This window comes from Pteropus alecto, unplaced genomic scaffold (assembly GCF_000325575.1).
Source record: "Pteropus alecto unplaced genomic scaffold, ASM32557v1 scaffold60, whole genome shotgun sequence".
Lineage (NCBI taxonomy): Eukaryota > Metazoa > Chordata > Mammalia > Chiroptera > Pteropodidae > Pteropus > Pteropus alecto.
This window is the reverse complement of record NW_006430726.1, coordinates 7,119,303-7,139,671: the sequence shown is the minus strand read 5'-3', so window position 1 is coordinate 7,139,671 and position 20,369 is coordinate 7,119,303. Positions and strand designations below refer to the sequence as shown.

The 20,369-nt window shown below is 38.9% G+C and overlaps 1 protein-coding gene across 1 annotated transcript; it reads right to left on the bottom strand.

Moving 5' to 3' along the window:
- Nucleotides 1-6,363: 6,363 nt before the first annotated feature.
- On the bottom strand, nucleotides 6,364-20,040 carry RCN2 (reticulocalbin 2; the record flags this gene model as incomplete). Its single annotated transcript, XM_006905385.3, has 6 exons — nucleotides 6,364-7,201; nucleotides 7,709-7,851; nucleotides 8,744-8,840; nucleotides 11,982-12,095; nucleotides 18,142-18,338; nucleotides 19,923-20,040. Coding segments are annotated over 6 exons (822 nt in total), but the record flags the coding sequence as incomplete, so codon positions are not given.
- Between the last annotated feature and the right edge of the window lie 329 nt (nucleotides 20,041-20,369).

Below are 20,369 nucleotides of genomic sequence, written 5' to 3'. Positions count from 1 at the left end.
CCCAAATTACTTCATAATTTTTAATAAGTAAATCAAGCTTTTAAACAGAATTGCTATAGAAGTATAAGAATGTCGACGATGCTTATAAGTCATTTTCAGAACGTCTATAGCTGCTCCTGTGCCAAATCATGCTCTTCTAATTAAGCTTGCTGCATCTCAAAATATGAGCAACTGGGAGAAATGTGAATTTATTTATCATGGCATTTTGTTTTCTCTTATGCTTAATTGTAGGGTCCCCATGACTTAGTGACACCTAATTCAAAAATCAGTGGGGAACCACAGGCAGTGCCTGAAGAGGTGTCATGGTGGACCACTGCTGTAGAGTAGAGCCATCGTGAAAAGTTATTCTCTGCTGCCATCTAGTGGACATTTTGGTAATATCAGCCTAGTGTGCGTCATCGTTACGTTATTCTCTGCTGCCCTCTCGTGGACATCTCTTGAATAACACCCCAGTTCTGTGACGAAAATTTATTCTTTGCTGCCTTGTCGGGCATCTCGGGAATGGCACCTCAGTGTAGGTAATCGTGAATGTCTATTGTTTGCCTGCATCTTGGGAATAACAACAGAATGCATGTAACAAGAAATTATTCTCTTCTGCCATCTGTTATACATTCTGGGAATAACACCCAAGTGTATGTCATCATGAAAAGACATTCTTTGCTGTTATCTTGTATGCAGCTCAAACATAACATGCGGGGGAAAAAAAACTTCTGAGTGTATGTCATAAAAACTTATTAGCTAGTATCATTTTGTTGGCTCCTCCAGAATAACACTTGAGTTTCTTCTCTGCTGTCATCTCGTGTGCATCTTCGGAGTAAAAATGCATGCATGCCATGAAAAGTTATTCTCTACTGAAATCTTATTGGGATTTCGGGGATAACAGCAGAGTGTATGTCAGAAAAAGTTATTCTCTGCTTCTGTCTTGTGTGCATTTTGGGAAGATACCCGTGTGTACATCACCATGAATACTTATTTTCTGCTGGCATCTTGTGGGCATTTTAAAAAGAACACCTAGGTGTATGTCATCCTAAATATTTGTTTTCCGCTGCCATCTGGTGGGCTTTTTAGGAATAACACTTGAGTGGTTGTCATCATGAATATTCATTCACTGCTTCCATCCAGTGGGAATTTTGGGAATAACGCCACAGTGCACGTCATGGAAAAAATATTTAAGTGTTATCCCATGTGCATGTTATAAATAACACCCAGGGGCATGTCATCATAAAATGTTTTTGTCTATTGTGAATTTGTGCGCCTCTTGTTAACAACAAAGATTGCGTGTCTTGAAACATTGTTTCTGGTGCCATCTTGTGGGCACATGGAAAATAACACCCAGGTATATTTCATCATACAAGTTTATTTTCTGCTGCTATCTGGCGTGAATTTGGGGAATAAAATCTGAGTGTAGTTCAGATACAAATTTGTTTTCTGCACCCATCTTGTGTGCATCTAGACAATTATACTTGGGTGTTATTTTCAAAATAACCAAGAGGTGGCAGCAGGGAAAAACTTTACATAATGACATGCCCTGGGTGTTATTTTCAAAATGAACATGAAAAACCAGCAGAAATAACTTTATGAGCACCACTGTCACGTTATTCCCAAACTTCCCACCAGATGGCAGCAGAGAATTAATATTCATGATAACAAACACTCGAGTGGTTTTTCTAAAATGCCCACCAGATGGCAGCAGAGACTAACTTTTTATGACCTACATCTACGTGTTATTTTCAAAATGCCCACGAGATGGAAGCAGATAATAAATTTTCATGACTTGCACTTGTGTTTTTATTTATACAGGCAACAAATATTAATAGAAACTTAGGTCCTAATAGCCAGTTTAAGAGGTATAACACTATGACTGTTTTACAGGTGAGCGAATTGAGGCACAGCGTGTAATTTCTGTAGCTGGAATTGTCTCAAATCTAATAAAGACCACAGCACGAAAAATGGCTCCTAGTCTTTTCTACTCCATGAAACCCCAGTCTTTGGAGAGGAAGACATAACAGGCAACCGAATTCTCAAATGATCACTTATTTTGGCACTGCGGACACCTGCCGATCCTACAATCAGCATTGTGCCTTCAAAAACAGTTTTGCAATATCAGAGCATGGCCTCTGATACTACTCTGATATAGCTAAATGCTAAGTTTGAGCTGCTTATCTATTTCCTCATGTTTGCTTTTATCACAGAGCTTTCATCATATACTCTAAGAACATAGTCTGTCCCCTGTAAGTTACTGTCAGCTACCCATCCCTTCCATCAGCTTCGCGCTCAGTCCTGATGGGAAGTGCAAAGGACTACACTCTCATTGTTGGGAGTTCTGGGGAGATTCGGAATCAAAAATATTTGCCTACTCCAGATTGACTTATGACTATTAAAAGGAATAATTATTTGTCCTTTGGGTCAAGTCAGAGATTTCGGGGATTTAACTGCTGTAATATGTAAATGAATTAAGCTACAAAAGAGTCCTCCTGAATTTTGGTTTGGTACAGATCTTTACTGTTAAACACAGGTCATGGCAGGTAGCCACATCCTAGGCCTGTAGCTTCGTTAACGAAGGTCAATCTTTGCCTAAAGTGAGCCAGTCTGTTTTGGTTTTTTTTTTTTTTTTTTTCAACTAAGGTAACCCCCCTTGGAATGTCAGAGTAATCTCCTTTTCCAGGGACCTCGGGGCAAAGCCTCCTCACCAGAGCATAGACCACAGAGCCCCTCATGTTCCCCACATACCATCTCCATGAGCTGTAAATGTTAATTATTAACTATCCTGTACCCCACTTTGCTTTCTCCCACCTCCTTAATCTACCACAAATGGATCTCATGTAACCTTCCTTACTTCTCCGTTGATTCTAACGTATAAAATAAGCTGCAAACTGCCATAATCTGCAGCATTTTCTCAATCCCTTGAGATTTTGCTTCCCGGCAAGTGTTGTCAGTTTGGTTCAAAGAAACTCATAAAAATTCTCTGCAGGTTTGGATGTTTTCGACAGAGCTCATACGACTTAACACCAACGAAACAAAAAAATTCAATTTAAAAAATGGGCAGATGACCTAGACAAATATTTCTCCAAAGAGGACATACAGATGGCCAATAAACATGAAAAGATGGTCAACTGTCACTAATCATGAGAAATGCAATTCATAACAATGAGATATCACCTCATAACTATTATCAAAAAGTCACACCAAATTACAAGTGTAGGTGAGGATATAAAGAAAAGGGACCCCTCCCATCATGCACTATGGTTGGGATTGTAAGTCAGTGCAGCCACAATGGAAAACAACATAGAGATTCCTCAAAGAATTAAAAATAGAATGGCCATAAAAGCCAGCAATACCACTTCTGAGTATTTCTCCAAAGAAAACCAAAACACCAATTTGAAAAGATATATTCATCCCAATGTTCACTGTATCATTGTTTACAATAGCCAAGATGTGGAAGCGACCTTTGTTCATCCATCTGACAAATGGATGTGGTGCATGTGTGTGTATTGCTCATCCATAAAAAAATAATAATAATAATAATGAAACCTTGACATTTCTAACAGCATGGATGGACCTAGAGGGTATTATGCTAAGTCAAATAAATCAGACTAACACCAATACTGCATGATCTCATTTATATGTGCAATCTAAAAACCCAAAGCAAATGAATAAACAGAAGAGAAGTAGACCCAGAGATACAGAGAATGCGCTGATGATTGACAAAGGGGAAAGGAGATGGGTGAAATCAAAAATAGATATAAAGGTATTGCTGTGTAAGGATATGGGTAGAGCCATGTTCAAAAAAATATAAAGAAAAAGCAGTAAGGGAATGAAAAAAAGGCCTTGTCTTTCCTGGGACATAGGCTGAAAAAATTTTTTTAAATAAAAAAACAGATGTTTTAGTAGTTGCTCCATAAGCCCCCTTAGGTACTTGAGCTGCTCACTGATATCAGTTGTAAAAAATTTTATGGCAGTCAGGAAATCTGGCTAAATACTTACTCAACAAAAATACCGTTGAAATGAAGCAAATTAGTTGTTATACTTGTTTCATAAAATGGACTCTAATCAGCTTTCCTAAAACATTTTCCAAAGTGGGAAAAATGTCATAGAAGCTTAAGGAGAAATTTCTCACTTCAAAGGAAAATATTGTTAACATAGAAATCTTAGAAAAACTACAAATTGATTCTTACTATTAAAACTGCAAAGGAATCTGAAAAAGTTTCTCACAGTATGACTCCAACTGTATAACATTCTGGAAAAGGCAAAACTTGGGAGACAGTGAAAAGACTGGTGCTTGCCAAAGTTTGGGGGTGGGGGAGGGTTGAATAGGCAGAGCGCAGAGGATTTTTAGGGCAGCAAAACTATGCTGCATACCATAATGGTAGGAACATGTCCTGACACATTTGTCCAAACCCACGGAATGTATACCACCAAGAGTGAACCCTCAGGAAAAGTAGACTTGGAGTGATAATGATGTGTTAGTGTAGGTTTATGAATGCTAATATACAACTGTGGAGGAGCGGAGAGTATAAGGAAAATCACTGTACTTTGTTCTATTTTGCTGTGAACCTGAAATCATTCTAAGAAATAAAATGTTTTCAAAAAACAAAACTGCAGAACTAAGAAAGCAAACATGACTTCCAGGATTTTGCTCTGAATGTCCTGGCTTGCCCTAAGTACCTACCACAAAAGAGAGTCATTTTCTGTCCTGTAAATCTGTCCAATCAGAATCACATATGAATGGATTTATGCAAATCCTGATAGCTTTTCCATTTTGAAATAGTACCTTAAGTCAAACAATGGAAGTGATTAAATCCTCCTGCCATAATCACAAAGCCTCATTCTATTCTTACTGGCATGCTAGAAGGATAAATTGAAATTATCCTAATGCTGTTAAAATCAAAACAAAAGCTTTAAAGAGGCTTAGTTAAAATTAAAATCCAAATAAAAGCAGCAAAAAGAAAGTTGTTTCTTGTTTTTTTTTGACTTAGTGGAAGATGTAGAAACTCTGCGCCAGTCGACAATCCTTTTCCCCTGTGCACTTACAAAAGCCAATTGTTTAACACCCAGTCTTCACTCGGCCAGGGTAGGCTGAGACAAATGGAACAGTCTCAGTGGCTTAACAAGCGTATGTTTTGATCACGCAAAGCCCACTGGCTGTCCAGCTGACCTACATGTGCTTAACTCAGAAATCGAGACCCCTTTGGTGTTGCGGCCCCACCATGTCAATGAGGCCTCCTCTACGATGCTGCCACAGCAGAGGACACGAGTTTGTCACTAGCCTGGTCTGGGAGCAACACAGTGCTTCCACTCATGTGTAACTGGTCAGAACTAGCCATGGCCTACCCACCGAGAGCCTGGGAGGTATGCTTTTCTTAATGGAAGGAACTAAAGGAGTACAGATATTGGTGAACACTAACAGCTCATCAAGATTAAACCCACATCTGATGATCTAACGATTCTAGTACAGAGTTTGCAGAATCTAGTAAAACAAATGGTTAGCATGCCCATCGAACTAGCTACTCCAACATCCCAACTTCATGGAAGGCTGACAAGAGACAGAAGAGTGATAACGGTCTATCTTTACACTGCTATGGCCAGACAGGTGTTGCGGGTTAAAATGAAACCATGAACTTTGGACACCAGGGTCAGTAAGCTATCATGAACATGTGAAAGTTGATCATTTGCACTCACACCTCAATCAGCAGAGATGGGAGCAGCAGAGAGCTAAGTAGAAGAGGTCAAGTCTCAAATACTCGTAAGGACTTATGGAGAGCTCCCTAGATGCTGTGTGTGCTGGGTGAAAAACAACTTCAATCTGGAAAAAGGTGAACAGAATGCGAGCTGACCTCCTTACCTGCAAAAAAAAAAGAAAAAAAAGAAAAAAAAGAAAAAAAAAGAAAAAACGATCTCTGGGTCAGAGCTAGGAAAACGTGAATCCCTCACCTTCTCACTGTTCTTACTCCCCCCAAAGGTAATAAGTTGACTTCCTGAACAAGGTCAAAACTGACAATTTAGGAGTGGAGAAATGTTTATCGAATAGGATTTCAATTTCAGTAAAACTGATATTGAGCACTACTGCTGATAACTATCCAGCTCTACTGGTGGTTTTGACCTGTGCAATTCTTACGATTATTTCTAGCCCCATATGGTAAGATCATGTTTGCTACGATAGCAACCGAAATGTGCCTGGTGTACATTCCATTATAATACGGGTTCCTTATTTAAAAAAGCAACAGGCAAATACGTAACAAGAATTTAACAGTTTTGAGACTACTTACTATCCAATACAGGAACGGATGAGGCAGGATAATTTATAATACAATAAAACCTATGCTAAATTTAAAGTTAACGAGGAAGATTAAAGAAAGACGAACATTTGAAAAGATAGGACATTTCATTTTTAATCAGTCAAAAAAGAAAAGAGTTCTGGACAACTTCAAACTCCACACACGAAAAAGCTGTGGTCACTCACACATTAAATATAATTACTATCTACGCATATGCAAAAATATAAGGCTCTATTTCATACAGGAGAACCCTTTATAGAAACCATTTTAAAATTAAGCAAAACTTCTTAACTTACATATGAGGTATAAGTCCTTCTAAATAGGTTCCTTTAAAGATTTAAAAACGAAATGCTAAATCTAAAAACAACATCCTTCGGTCAGTTCCCAAATTAAATCTACTTAAACAAAAACTGATAGCTCAGACACATACTCCTTTAATATTGTGCAGGCATCTCTAAAGTCCTCCATATTTTTCAAGTATGTTAACAAAACTCAAAACATCCCGCAGCACAGCACGAAACACACGTGTTATTCAAGGAAGACTCTGTTGCCACATGGCACAATACTGACTTATTTCTTCAATACGTTTTGAAATAAATATCAGGTCTGTTTTCCTGTTCTCCAAAAAGGCCAAAATTATAAACGACATTATAATACATCTGACTGTGGAAAGACTTCAGAGTGGAAAATAACGTCATCGATATTTTATCACAAAGTAAAGCTGGTAACAAATTCTAGAAGGAGTCAGCACTCTACTCGGATGTGCCCAGGGATTAAAGCTCGTCGTGGTAGAAGTACTCGTCGTGGAGCTGTCTGCCATAATCTGTGGCTTCACTGGTCAGAAACAAGTCCTGGTTCTCCAGAATCTCTGCTTCAGAGAGCTTTCTGTCACTATTCAAATCCATTTCATCAATGAGATGAAGAGCCTTTAAAACAAAACAAAAAGGTTTCAAGTGTAATAAGGATTTTCAGCAAAATGTTCACATTTTAACGTGATTTGGTTTATCAAAAACATTCAAGTGCTCCAAGTCTCTTTATTGTCAAGCGGCTAAAAATATCATACTGTAACCTGCTCTGTCTAGAGCTTCTCTCATCTCCTTCCTTAATTTCTGCTGGGTTCTGCCTCCTTCTAACTCAAATCCAATTCAGGATATCTCAGTTAAGCAAAAATTAGTATTACCCATTTTGAGCCCCTACAGGTAAATACAAACTTTTATCATCCCATTTACTGTACTATCAAACTAATGCGTGATACAATCTTAATTTCCTGTCTCCCTGACACTATAAAACAGTAGATTTAAATCAAGAAATGGCAATGCATTGATTCCAAATAAGTAACTCTATTACTTCTTTCTTCGGCTTAAGAACTGGAGCTTTGTTTCCTCTCAGTAGTATCGAATATGCAGGATGCTAAGTCATCCTGTAACACTCACCTCTTCTTGTGCGATGCCCTGATTATTGGGGACCACCCAAGATAACAGCTCTTGGGGATCAAGCCTGCCGTCCGCGTCTTTGTCATAATCATTTAGGAATCTATCTTTCTCAACAAGTATCCACTCTGGATCCTCATTTGCTGCTTAACATAGGAAAAAAAAACACACAAATATACATGCACAAGAATATCGCACGTATCCAATAAGCAGTTTGATATTTCCCTATGAAAGGGAGTATAAAGGGAATGAATTTAAAGCTTACTATATAAAGGCTGCAAACAGAAACAGAGATGCTTAACTGAAAAGTGCTGAAATAGAAGTACAGACTATAAAGTTCAGAAGCGACACGTAGGTCTAAACAACTCAGAGTTAATAAAGTGTTGCATGTGACCACAAACTAGTAATTTTGTTAACTGTTACTTGTTCTGATTATCTAGTTTTCCCAAATCTGAGCTGGATAATGGTCTCATGTGCGTCACGTGACTATGTGACGCTCCTTACATGTTCTTGCAAAGTGACACCATGTATAAGTTTAGGTGACATTTACAGTAAGGAAAGCTTTTAAGCAGCAAGTCTGAAGAGACAGCTGCTTACAGAAAAGGCTGCATATACCAACTCCTCAAATTTCAGACAGTCAGTCACCTTCCACGCAAGTATTTATAGTTTTATTTATAAATAAATATAATACTGTTTTATATTTCTCTTTAAGATACTCATGCAAAGATACAGAATTTCATCTACAAATATCAACCCTTACTTCCTCCCTCCTTTGATTTTATGACTACATCATATTTGTCTGAAGTCAGATGTATGTTGGAATCTACACACGGAACTGAAGCGAGCAGGACACTGTAAGCTGTCAGTCCCTGCTTTGCTTGTATGATATTTAACTTGGCAGAACAAGTAGAAATCAGTCAAGTTCTTGTTGCTCCATTTTCCTGTCAAACAGCTCTCTCAACGAACAAGATGGTCTTTCAACTTTTCTTCAATTCCACTTTTCCCCCTCCTCTCCCCCGCCGCCCCCGGGCTACTTACTTGGATCCCGCCTGTAGTCACCAAGAAATTCTTCCAAACTAACAAATCCATCACCGTTTTTGTCATGTTCTTCTAAAGCTTCTTGAATGACAAATTCCTATTGCATGTTCATAGAAAAAATTAGGAACAAAATTTTCAACCCCATTGCTGTCTGAATCACTCCTTTAGGAATAATCATCTCGACTGTCTTATGTTTGCAAGATAATCTTTCTAAAGTACAGAATCCAGAAGCGGGAATAAAACCCTGAATATTAAGTAACTTTGAATTCAATACCCTTACGCTTCTGCTGTTAAAAATTCCTCTTCGCCCTCCCAACCTTGGGACTGAACTCGCGCTTCCGTTTCCTGCACCCCCTCCCTTCCTCAAGGGCATCTCTCACTACCCGCCCGTCTTCTTAAACCCCACTCTCCCTCCAGTCCACCGACGTCCCAGAACCCTGACCTCACGTCTCAGCAGACTGCTGTTCTACTTCCAGATCTAAAATGTGTCTGGCCCCCACAGAACCTCAACCTCCTTGCTTCCCCGTCCACCAAATGGACCCCCATGCCCCCAACTCTGTCCGTTATCCGGGTTTCTCACCGGCCCATGCTCCTCGTGAAGCCAAAGACACCTTTCCAGTGATACCAACCCGAGACAGCCCGGCTCCTGGCCAGCTGCTTCAGGGCTTCCCTCACGGCCTTCCCACAGCCTCTTGCACCCTCTCTCAAGCCCGTCCCCACCCAGCACATCAGACACGTCGCTTTCTCCTTCATTCCAGAGTCAAGTCTGACACAGAGAGAATAGAGCTTAGTCCTTATCATTTTTTTTTTTTTTTGCCATTTCAGTGGGTTCTCAAGATAGCCTGGAGGTCTGTCTCTGCCTCAGTTTCCCTCACACACAACCTACAGCTGTGTTTTGACACCTCCACTCTCTCTGAGCCCATGGCGACTCGCTCCAACACCCTTGGCAGAGACCCCGTCCTGTTTCCAGACACGGTACAGTTTTGCTGAAATGCTGTTTACCAGCACTGTCCCTTTGCCCTTAACCACCTCTGTTTTGATGCCTGTTCCTCTCATCCTCCTCTTTGATCTCAGGAGTTAAAGCCATCTGTCACCTCTCCTTCAGGGCAGAGCCCACCGCTGTCCTCCTGGCCCCGCGTTCCGTTTCCTCGGCGCCGTCTCTCCTCTGAACCCCGGCCTCTGCCGACGCTTCTGTCCCTTCTCCGCCTGCTCCTTCCAGGCCTTCGGTTACACTCAGGTCCCCTGAATTGGCTGCACTGCTACACCACCCTCTCGGTCCCTATTCCTCCTTGACTTGCCCCTCACAGGTCACAGCTGCTGCTCTGGTTTCCTCGCGACCTGCTGCTGCCCGACACCTTTGTCTGTATTTGAAAATCGCGCCTGTAATGAACATGTTCTGAACAGTCTCCAATGCTAGCCACATCCGGGGCTTCGCCCACGTCTGCATGAAATATCACCTAATTACGATTTGTTCATTTTCTAACTCAATCTTAATCTGGAGAGCCAAGCATCTGTGTTGGAGGGAGGCTCTGAGAACGCTCAGAAGTTACAGTTCAGTGCTTGGTGTGTACGTGTACGTGTGACTTTTCTGGGTCAGGGTCCATGGTTTGCATCTTTTTTAAGGAGTCTGTGATCCAATAACAGTTGAGAATCGCTGATTAAAATGATGATTCTTCCAGTCCAGCAATCCCCTTGGGAAACGAGACTCATTTCAATAATGGTGCCAAAATTAAACTTATTTTTGGAACCACATGAATAAAAACACCTTTAAATTCTGACGTTTAATCCAAAGTAGAATCACTTAAGTTGATCTTGTATCCTCACCTTTTCCTGTATCGACTCTTCTCTTATGGGGAAGAAGGGTTACGCAGAACAATCAAGGCAAACAGAAATGACTACCGCTGCTCTGAATGAGATGCCACTTATTGTCACGCATCTTAGTGCTGCCATCGACTCCAACTCGGCACCATCAAAGCACCGAGTCTCCCCATTCTGCCCATGGTGCCTCCTTTTTATCACTGCTACACGAGCGCAAACCCTCAGGTGTCTCGGACTCTTCCCCTCCCATACATATTCAGTCAGTGGACATTCCTGTTTATTCTTTCTTCAAAATGTTGATCAGATCTATTTCATTCCATTGCCACATCGTATTCCTGACCGAAACATGTAACGCCTCAATTACTTCATTGCTTTCACTGGTCATTCCCTATTCAGTTTTTAACTGTTTCTTTTTTCCCCAGAGAAACAAAACCCATCCTCCTCTGTCTGACCTGACAGGGCTCAATTAGCTTGTCTGAACTGAATTTTGGCACTTAACCAGATTGTGCCCAGCAACGTTCTTAAACTAGGTCAGGTATTTTGTGCCAAGTGAGAAGTCGGAAGCCTCACAAGGGCGAGAGAAGTGGAACTGATTGTGGTGTCTCGGCACTGAGCTACGTGGAAAAACGTATGTGCCGCCTTGTCAAGGCAGCAGCCTCTAACTGTGACCCATTAAACAAAAAACCACATCTGCCCTGCCTGAAACACCCAGAGCACAAAGCCACAGTGCTGGACGCCAATGCCAGGCAACAGACCTCAACACCAATGTTTGGTCTAGTTTTTAAAGGTATTCTGTTGCATTCATCTTTATTCTCTAATATAACAGTTCCTTCTTTCAACAAGCACGGCCTCAGTCAGCGTTTTCTAAGTTAAACCTAGAGTGCGACAAACTGCTAAGCGCTGGGACTTTTTTCACGTCCTCCAGGAAGATGAGGGGGCTCTTTATGTCCACGAGGTGGAACAGCATTCAGTCATCGGCAGCTGTATCTGTACCCCACCCCATGATAAGGGATCCAAGCATGACACGTTTTCCAAGACTAAAAAATTGATGGTGTAAATGAAAAAGAAAGTTTCAATGCTACTAACATTGAAAAACCAGAGGACAGTCTGGAAGCTATAATGGGACAAGGAAGACACTGAAAGGAGAGCTTAAGGAAAAAAAAAAAGCACCCAAGGGAAGACTGATGGTCACACACACACAGTGAAACAAAGAAAACTCAGCCCTTTACCTTCTCCCTCCCAATAAGCATCCCGCACCCCCAGAAACCCTCCTCCCTACCCCTCATCTTAACCGGGTGGAACTCTGGATCTCCCTCCCTCTTAAAATTCCGGTTACTATACAATTCATTTTAATGACTTAGTGAAAACAGTTTTAAAGTTCTGGTCACTCAATAATTCCCTTAGAATTTTTCTTTCTTACCGTCATATAATCAACTTCTTCAGGATGCTCAAAAGCAATAAATTCTTCAAGATTCAGACCAGGATCTAAATATTGGTTAGCTTTTTCAAATCGCTTCTTGTCCTTTAAGTGAAGCTTTGGAAATGAAATATTGAACATGTTTAAAGGTCTCATCCATAATATAACATCATAAACAATACTTTGAAAAATGCGAACTATCTGAAATCCAAAGTACATTCTTATATATTGCTTTATCTTCACATCGCTCCTTTGAAGGTTGTCTGGGTGAATAACAGACATGTATTAGAAGCAGTACGGAGACGGGCTCTGGAGTCGGAGACACTCCGACCTGAATCCCAGCTGTGCCACTCACCGGCTGTGCTGCTCAAGGCAAATTGCCCAACCTCCCTGGTTTCCTCAGTGATAAAACTGGGACAATCTGACACCAAAGGCAAAAGCAACAAAAGCAAAAATAAACCAGTAAGACTATATCAAACTGAAAAGCTTCTGTACAGCAAAGGAAATCATCAACAAAACGAAAGGCAACCGATTGAATGGGAGAGAATATTTGCAAATCGTATATCTAACAAGGGGATAAAATCTAAAATACATAAAGAGCTCATACAACTCAATAGCAAAAAACGAATCTGATTGAAAACGGGCAGAATATCTGTACAGACATTATTCAAAAGAGGACATAACAGATGGCCAATAGATACACGGAAAGATGCTAAACCTCGTTGATCATCAGGGAAATGCAAATCAAAATCACAGTGACATACTACCCACACCTGTTAGAATGGTTACTATCAAAGAAAAGCAAGTGTTGGTGAGGATGTGGAAAGAAGGGAACCCTCGTGCACTGTTGGTGGGACATAAATTCGTGCAGCCACTATGGAAAATAGTATGGAGATTCTTTGAAATGTAAAACGGAACTATAATATGATTCAGCAATTCCACTTCTGGGTATTTATCTGAGGAAAACAAAAGCAAGAACTCCAAAAGATCTATGCATCCCTATGTCCAATGCAGCATTATTCACCATAGCCAAGATATAGAAATGACCCAAATGTCTACTGATGGCTCAATGCATTAGAAAAACTGTGGTATGGATATACAATAAAATGTTATTCAGCCAAAAAGAAAAAAAAAAAAAGAATGAAATCTTGCCATTCCTAACAACATGCACGAATCTCCAGGACATTAAGCTAAGAGAGACAAGTCAGACAAAGACAAATACTGTATGATCTCTCTTATGTATGAAACCTGAAAAATATTCCAACCAAACAAACACTAAGCAAATAGATATAAAGAACAGACTGATGGTCGCCAGAGGGTGGGGTAGAAGAAATGAGTAAACTGTTTTGGCTTTAGTTTAATTGAATAATTTAAAATAAATAAAATATTAAGCAACTCGTATGAGAACAATCAAATAATTAGTAAACATTAAGTATTAAGTATTTAATAAATGTTATAAATTACCATTAATAGAAAAACTGAGATTAAGTAATTTATTGAAAGCATGTCAGATACAGCTAAAATATGTTGAACTTGGATCCCTTCTGTCCTTTCTAAGGTAGTTCACACTATCTTCTTTAACATTAAAGCTCAATATTTTTGGAATCCCCAAATAGCAATAAATTCACACTATGTATGAATTCTTGCTATGCCATTTTAAAATTGTTTCTTGTCTTCAAAGTGATTGTTCAAAAATATACTAAGCTTTCCTTCGGGTCAAGACGGCAGAGTAGATGTTGTTATGAATAAAACTGTTTAAAACATTATATATAAGCAGGTTTCAGAAAAACAGTCCTCTCATAAGAACACTTGTGGTATACATACGTACTATCTGGAAGTCTGTCCTTAGTAGGCTTTTTATAGTGCTAACTCTGTATGTTCAGATATAAACACACTGAAAAGCAGAAATGGGCCTATTTTGATGTTAAATGAACACACTCATGTCTATTTTCTCAAGGCCATCTTCCTTTTTTAAAAAGTATGCTCAAGTAGTAAATCAAGTAGTAGCTATGAGAGATAAGGCTGCTTTTAATTAATCTCTCAAAGGTAATTCTGTAATCCAGAGCCTTGGAAGTCAACAGTGCAGTATTACCAGTTCTGCTTAAATTCTATTTTGAGAATTTCTGGAAACAACTTCCTTTTCTGTAAACTGGTGTCTATTAAACTGCACATTTTTAAACAGCACAATTTCAAATATTTTAGAAGCTTTTAATTTACGTGTTTCACTGTCGAAAAGAAATGCTGTCTTCAACAGTGTTCTAGAATAATAGCGTTTAGGTAGCACTTATTTACAAAATCAATTCTTTTACGATGACCGATTTACAGAGAGGCTTGCTTCTTCCCCAAAAGAATTCATCTTTTAAATATTCAGATTCCACCGGCCAGTTAGTTATCTTACTGAATTCTGACAGAAAAGGAAAAAAAAAAAAACTTGTTTCCAAAGTCCTGCTTTTAATTTAATGTTTCATAATGTTTTAAATAACTAGACCAAATAATTTTCATTTTATGTTCAGGTTTAACATGGGAAAAATAGACAAACAAGACTACTTCCTAGAGCCAATTAAGTTCTTTTTGAATAAACTCCTATTCAAAATACTAAGTGCTTAGATTTCCTTATGAAAGAACCCTTCAATTTGGAGCAAAAAGGTCCATGTTTCAGCGGAGGGAGGTGAATTTGGCCAAATTTGCCTATGAAGGATCTCTTTCAAGAAACTAAATTTCTTTTAAAAAAAGAGAGAGAGAGAGAAAGAAAGTAGCTTTCTGGTTCACATTTCTCAGATTTTTGAAATAAATTGAAATAATGTGATTTTTGAAAGCAGTTTTATTCATGGTCATTTGAAGAACACAATTTAACAGCAACTCATTTCTAAAAGATAACAACAAAAATAAAAGATAACCAAAAAAACTGTCAGTTTCATAAAAGCTCAACACTCTTTTCTTCTGTATAAAAAATTTGTTTTCCAGTGGAGGATATATGTTACATACAACAGCAGAAAGACAGAAACTACTCATTATTTCGTTTCATATCGCAACAGAAACTCCTGAAGAACAAAATTGCCATGTTTTGGTATGCTAATGAATTTATATGAGAAAATATATAATTTGTGATACCAGACAGAAGTCTAGGCCTTAAAAATTAGTCCCCTGTAAGATTACATCTCACAGAAATAAATACATGCACATTCAGCAGCTGGCTTTAGAAATTAGAGCGACTACCTTTTGCCAGGTAGGTCCCCAAACTTTACTTACTCTGCTTCCAGGTGCTGCCTGTACTTGTTCATCATAAAGAAATGTTTTTTCAGGTATTTCACAGCCTGAGAGGGTCATTATTCCTGGTTATCTCTATATTATATATGTTAACATTAAAAATAAGATAAAATTCAGGTATCAAAATGATTTGTTTTTAATAAGTTTCTATGTAAAAAATTTATTTGGATAGCCAATTACTTTTTATGATTTTTTTATTTATAGAATAATGTTTACCTTATAACTTTTAAGACTGATTTCATTCTTCATCTTTGATTCTTTATTTTGGAGAATACTACAGCTGTTTATGAATTCATTTTTATACCCCATATCTACTTTTAGAGCATTATTCCACTTTTAGGGAATTACATCAAATTCTAATAAAGTATGATTAGCACTTCATGTAGAGACACATTTCTGCATTGTCAAAGAATAACCAACAGGACATCCACCGAGAAATGTTCGTTTTTGGGACCCATCAATTTCTTTAGGCTATTACAAGCCATCTAATTTGTTCTTAAAATGTACAGCCCACAGTCAACACACAAGAGCACACAGGTGAGGGATGCTGCACTAGGACCCGACAATCTTTTTACAGGAAAAAGATGTTTACCAGTAGTTTATACTATGAGTCATGGATCTCTTCAAAGTGAAGATTTTCTTCTCAACACCATCATCTACTACATCAGCTCCTCTCGAGAATATGGATTAACAAAACCACACAGACACATTTCTTATATTTTGACGGGATAGTAACTAAATCTTTTGGGTGCCAAGAGAAAGAGGAAAAAAAGGGACACAACTAGAATCTAGTTATAGTAAGATTTTAATGCTGTATTTAACTTCTCTGTTGCTCTTTGGCAAGGAAGTAATAATATCATACCATCGTTTGGTTTTAGAAGTCTCAAATTCGAACGATCCTTTTAAGTAAAGGAGCATACCGAGTAGATAGCCACCTCAAATCTCATTATCATCATCTATTTTCTTTTAGGCACTAAGAAGTGAAAAGACTGATTCACACTCTCTTCAGTCTGCTGTAAGATGAAGACCCAAATAAGGAGAAAAAAAAGAGAAAAACGAAAGATACATTTTCCCCTGTAAACTGAATCCTAACTAACCTAAAGCTGATACAGTTAACTAATGCCTCAACAATTTTTATAAGCAGATTATATAAATATTAAAGATAAACCTATACGAATCACACGTGCTTTCTTCAACGATATTCTTTTAATCAATACAAAACTGCTTACCAGCCCAACCGCTGCTGGTTATTACCATTTCTCCATACTGTTATCACCCCATTTTTAGGGATGAGGAGACAGAAGCGTGAGGAGGTGACATGACTTGCCCCGAGCAGCGTAACTGTTCATGGTGCAGCTGGATGTAAAACAGGTAGACTGGCTCGCTCCAAGGCCAGAGCCCTTACCTGCACTCTGGTGGCATATACGCTATCATGAGCAGATAAACAACCAACTTTGAGCTGGTGATGACCTCTAGAGTCAAGTGGCCGATACGACTCTAAAGTAAGTGACATGTTCAGTGATGAAATATAGCCACAATAAAAATGAAAAGGCAGGTACTAATAACGGGGTAAGTTAAGGGATTGGAAGAGGCTCAACTGTTTTCCAAGCACCCGTGACTAATATTCTGGGACATAACAGTTTGCAACAGGTGTTTGGCTTTACTTTTTTCTACCCATATATAAAAAACTATCTTAAAAAAAAAAAAGGAATTTTGAAATACAAAAGGTACGTGAAATAGCAATTTATCAAGAAAAAAGTGCTTACTAATTACTAAGCAAAAAGTCTTTCCTAAATATTGTCTTCCTCAGCTCTGCTAAGAAGGGTATGTTTAAACAAATTAAACCGTGAGACACAAGAGAACTCACAGTGATACTGAATCTTCGATTATGAGTTACTTTAAATGGTGCGACAGCCATGGAAGACAGTAGTGGAGTTCCTCAACAAATAAAAAATAGCATTACTATATGGTCTACCAATTCCAACTACACTTACGGGTACATACCTAAAAGAACTGGGAGCAGGGTCTCGAAGAGATATTTGTACACCTATGTTCACAGCAGCGTTATTCACAATAGCAAAAACATTGAAGCAACCTAAGTGTTTCCATTTACAGATGAATGGATAAACAAGATGTGGTACATACATACAATGGCGTATTATCCAGTCTTAAAAAGGAAACTGTGACACACGTTAAAACATGGATGAACCTTAAGGACATTAAGTGAAATAAGCTAGTCAAAAAAAAGGACAAACATTGTGTGCTTCCACTTACGTGAGGTCCCTAGAGTAGTCAAAATCAGAGACAGAATGTGAAATGGTGATTGTCAGGGGATGGGAGAGGGAAGATGAGGAGTTGTTTAACTGGCTGAGTTTGTTTTGCAGGATGAAGAGTTCTGGAGATCGGCTGCACGACAACGTAAAATAAACTCAACGCCACTGAGCTGCACACTCAAAAATGGTTAAAACGGTAAATTTTATGTTATGGGTATTTTACCATAATTAATTATTTTTTTTTAAAGGAGAATGAGCCTCCTATGGTCTTCTTAGTAAATATGATATAAAACTGTTCAATAACATAGAAAATGAAATTTTGAGATACATTTTGAGATACAAAATAAATTTTGAGATAAAAAATACTCTAAAAAGCAACTCTGGAAATGAGGACAAGTGATATTCCTGAGAAAACCAGATGCCAGGATAATGCAGGCAGTCCAAAATAAGAGTCCTAAACCCAGCTAGAAAAGAAACCATCAAGATGACCACTGAAGTGGGACAGTGACTACCTAGAGAACAAGGCAATCCAGTCTACAACCTCAGGCTCTTGTGCTCATCCGAGTAGGCAGGTAAAGTGAATTGGTATGATCAAAAGGAACAGCTTGTACACATGTACTCACCTGCCTAAAAGACTCCTCTTCTGCATCATCCAGAGCTGTGTTTTCATCAAAGTCAATCACACGATCGTACATCTGAATGTTGTATTCATCCCACGACACACTACCATCGCTGTTTTTATCATACTCAACAAATTGCTGTTTCGCTTCTTGCATTGCGTAATGTTTAAAAGACATTTGAATCCATGAACTGAGCTCACCTATGAGAATTTTCCAGAACACAGTAAATATAACAGTGATTCTCTTACACCCAGAGTGAGGATTTCTAAACCATCTTTAAAAGGAAAAAAAAAAAGGCTTCAATGTTTGCAAATAATGGACGAGAACTGGCTTAGTTGTCCCCATAGAAACAAGAATAGGTGGTGGGAAAAGCTGTTTAGAGTCAAAGAATATTACAATATGTGATTTGAATAGAATGCAAGCTCTTTGAGTGCAGTTTGTGTATATTTTGTTCGCCAAGGCACTCCAAATGCCTAGGAAACTCATGGCTTATTAAGTATTTATTAAATGAATTACCAATAGGTCAAAACAGCACTTGACTTTTTAAAAAGATTATCCATAAAACTGCAGGTACCTTTGCTATCTCAGTTTTCTCAGGAAGTACAAATCTCTGAATAACTACCTACTGATTTTAATATGTATTAGAAAAAAATCTTTCCTTTATGAAATATAAAATTTCATTTAAAATAAATTTACATTGAGTTGGAGTGAAACATATTATACAAGGAAATAATACATGGTATGTAGATATGGCCTAGACTATGAAATGATTTTCAAGTGACTGAAGCTTGAGAAACACTGTTATAGCATACTCCCTTTAACCATGACATAAAACATCCGAAGGAAACTTTAACAAAATTGTGCGTAGCGATTATGATTTATGACCTTCTTGCAACGGCTGTCTGTCTTAACTTGGTACCTTGAAGACATAGAAGGAAGGTTTCTAAATCTCAAATGTCCACTTTCACATGAACTTAAAAAAATTCTATTCTATACTGTGTTACAGAAAGAGGGGGCATGAATATTTGCAAGTATAGACGGGGTATACCATTTGGTTTAAAGAGTAGTACTCCTCTATTGTTTGGGGGGGGTCAGATGAATAGAAGATGCTTTCTATCTCTCCGGTAACTTTAAATCAGGGCAGAATAGTAATTATAGCAACTACATACTAAACAATTACTATATACATTGTTCTTCAACACAAGGCAATTACAATCACTATTTTACCATTCAGAAAATGGAGGTTTGGAATTGAGAACTCACAGCTAACGAGCAGCAGGGTCCCTGCTTTAAAACCCAAACTCCTTTCACTGACATCTGCTGTCTCTCAAGAATCTAAGTCCACTCCTGACCCTTATAATGCAAATTAGCAAAATTCCCTGAAGGGTCCTCAAGAATGAGGGTTTCTTCTAGTTTAAGAGCTCATCATGGCGTAACAGAATACAGAATAGAGCAGTGAGCAGAAACATGGGTTCACACTTCAGTTGTGCCCTAAGGGGACATTTACCCTCTCTCGAATTTTTGTTTTCCTATCTGTAAGAGGAATATTTGGACTAAGTTCCTTTAAATTTTTTTAAAAGTTTACTATTAAATATTTGATCATATGTAGGCCCTTAAAGTCAGGTACCATACAGTCTTCCAAATCAACTTGTTCTGTGTGCTTTCTAGTGTAATCAGAGATGGACCCATTTTAATGGGTATTAGAGTCAAACGTGCTTAAATGTGTGTGTTTCTGTCTCCTACAAAGGGATTTCTCCATTGTTACTCGTGCGGGATGTCCTTACTTTCGGTGAGGAAGCCGTCTGAATCCAAGTCAATTTTCTTTATGATTGACTTCAGTCTTTTGTGTTGCTCTTCGGGGGTGAGTTTGACATATTCATCGACTTCTTCCTTTGGAGGGCAAGCGATACACAGGGGTCAAGCATTACTATCAGTGGGGCAAAATGATGTAGAGAAACGGGGCTACCAGAAGCCTCCCTTACCGAGGTGTTTTGGGATGACCCGCACCTGCTCTCCAAGACCCCGGCCCTATACACACCCTCAACTATCCTGCCTCGTTCCGGGAGGGCAGAGGGGACCGCATCCTGGGCCACCGCATTTCCTCAGGTTTGTAGGAACTAGAGAACGAGCGAAGTCCCGCCCGGCCCCCACGGTCAGGCCTCCCCAGCGTCGCCTGCCGCCCCTCTTTGTCCCCGGACAAAGAGCGCGGCGGCCGCGGGGATGACGCCGCC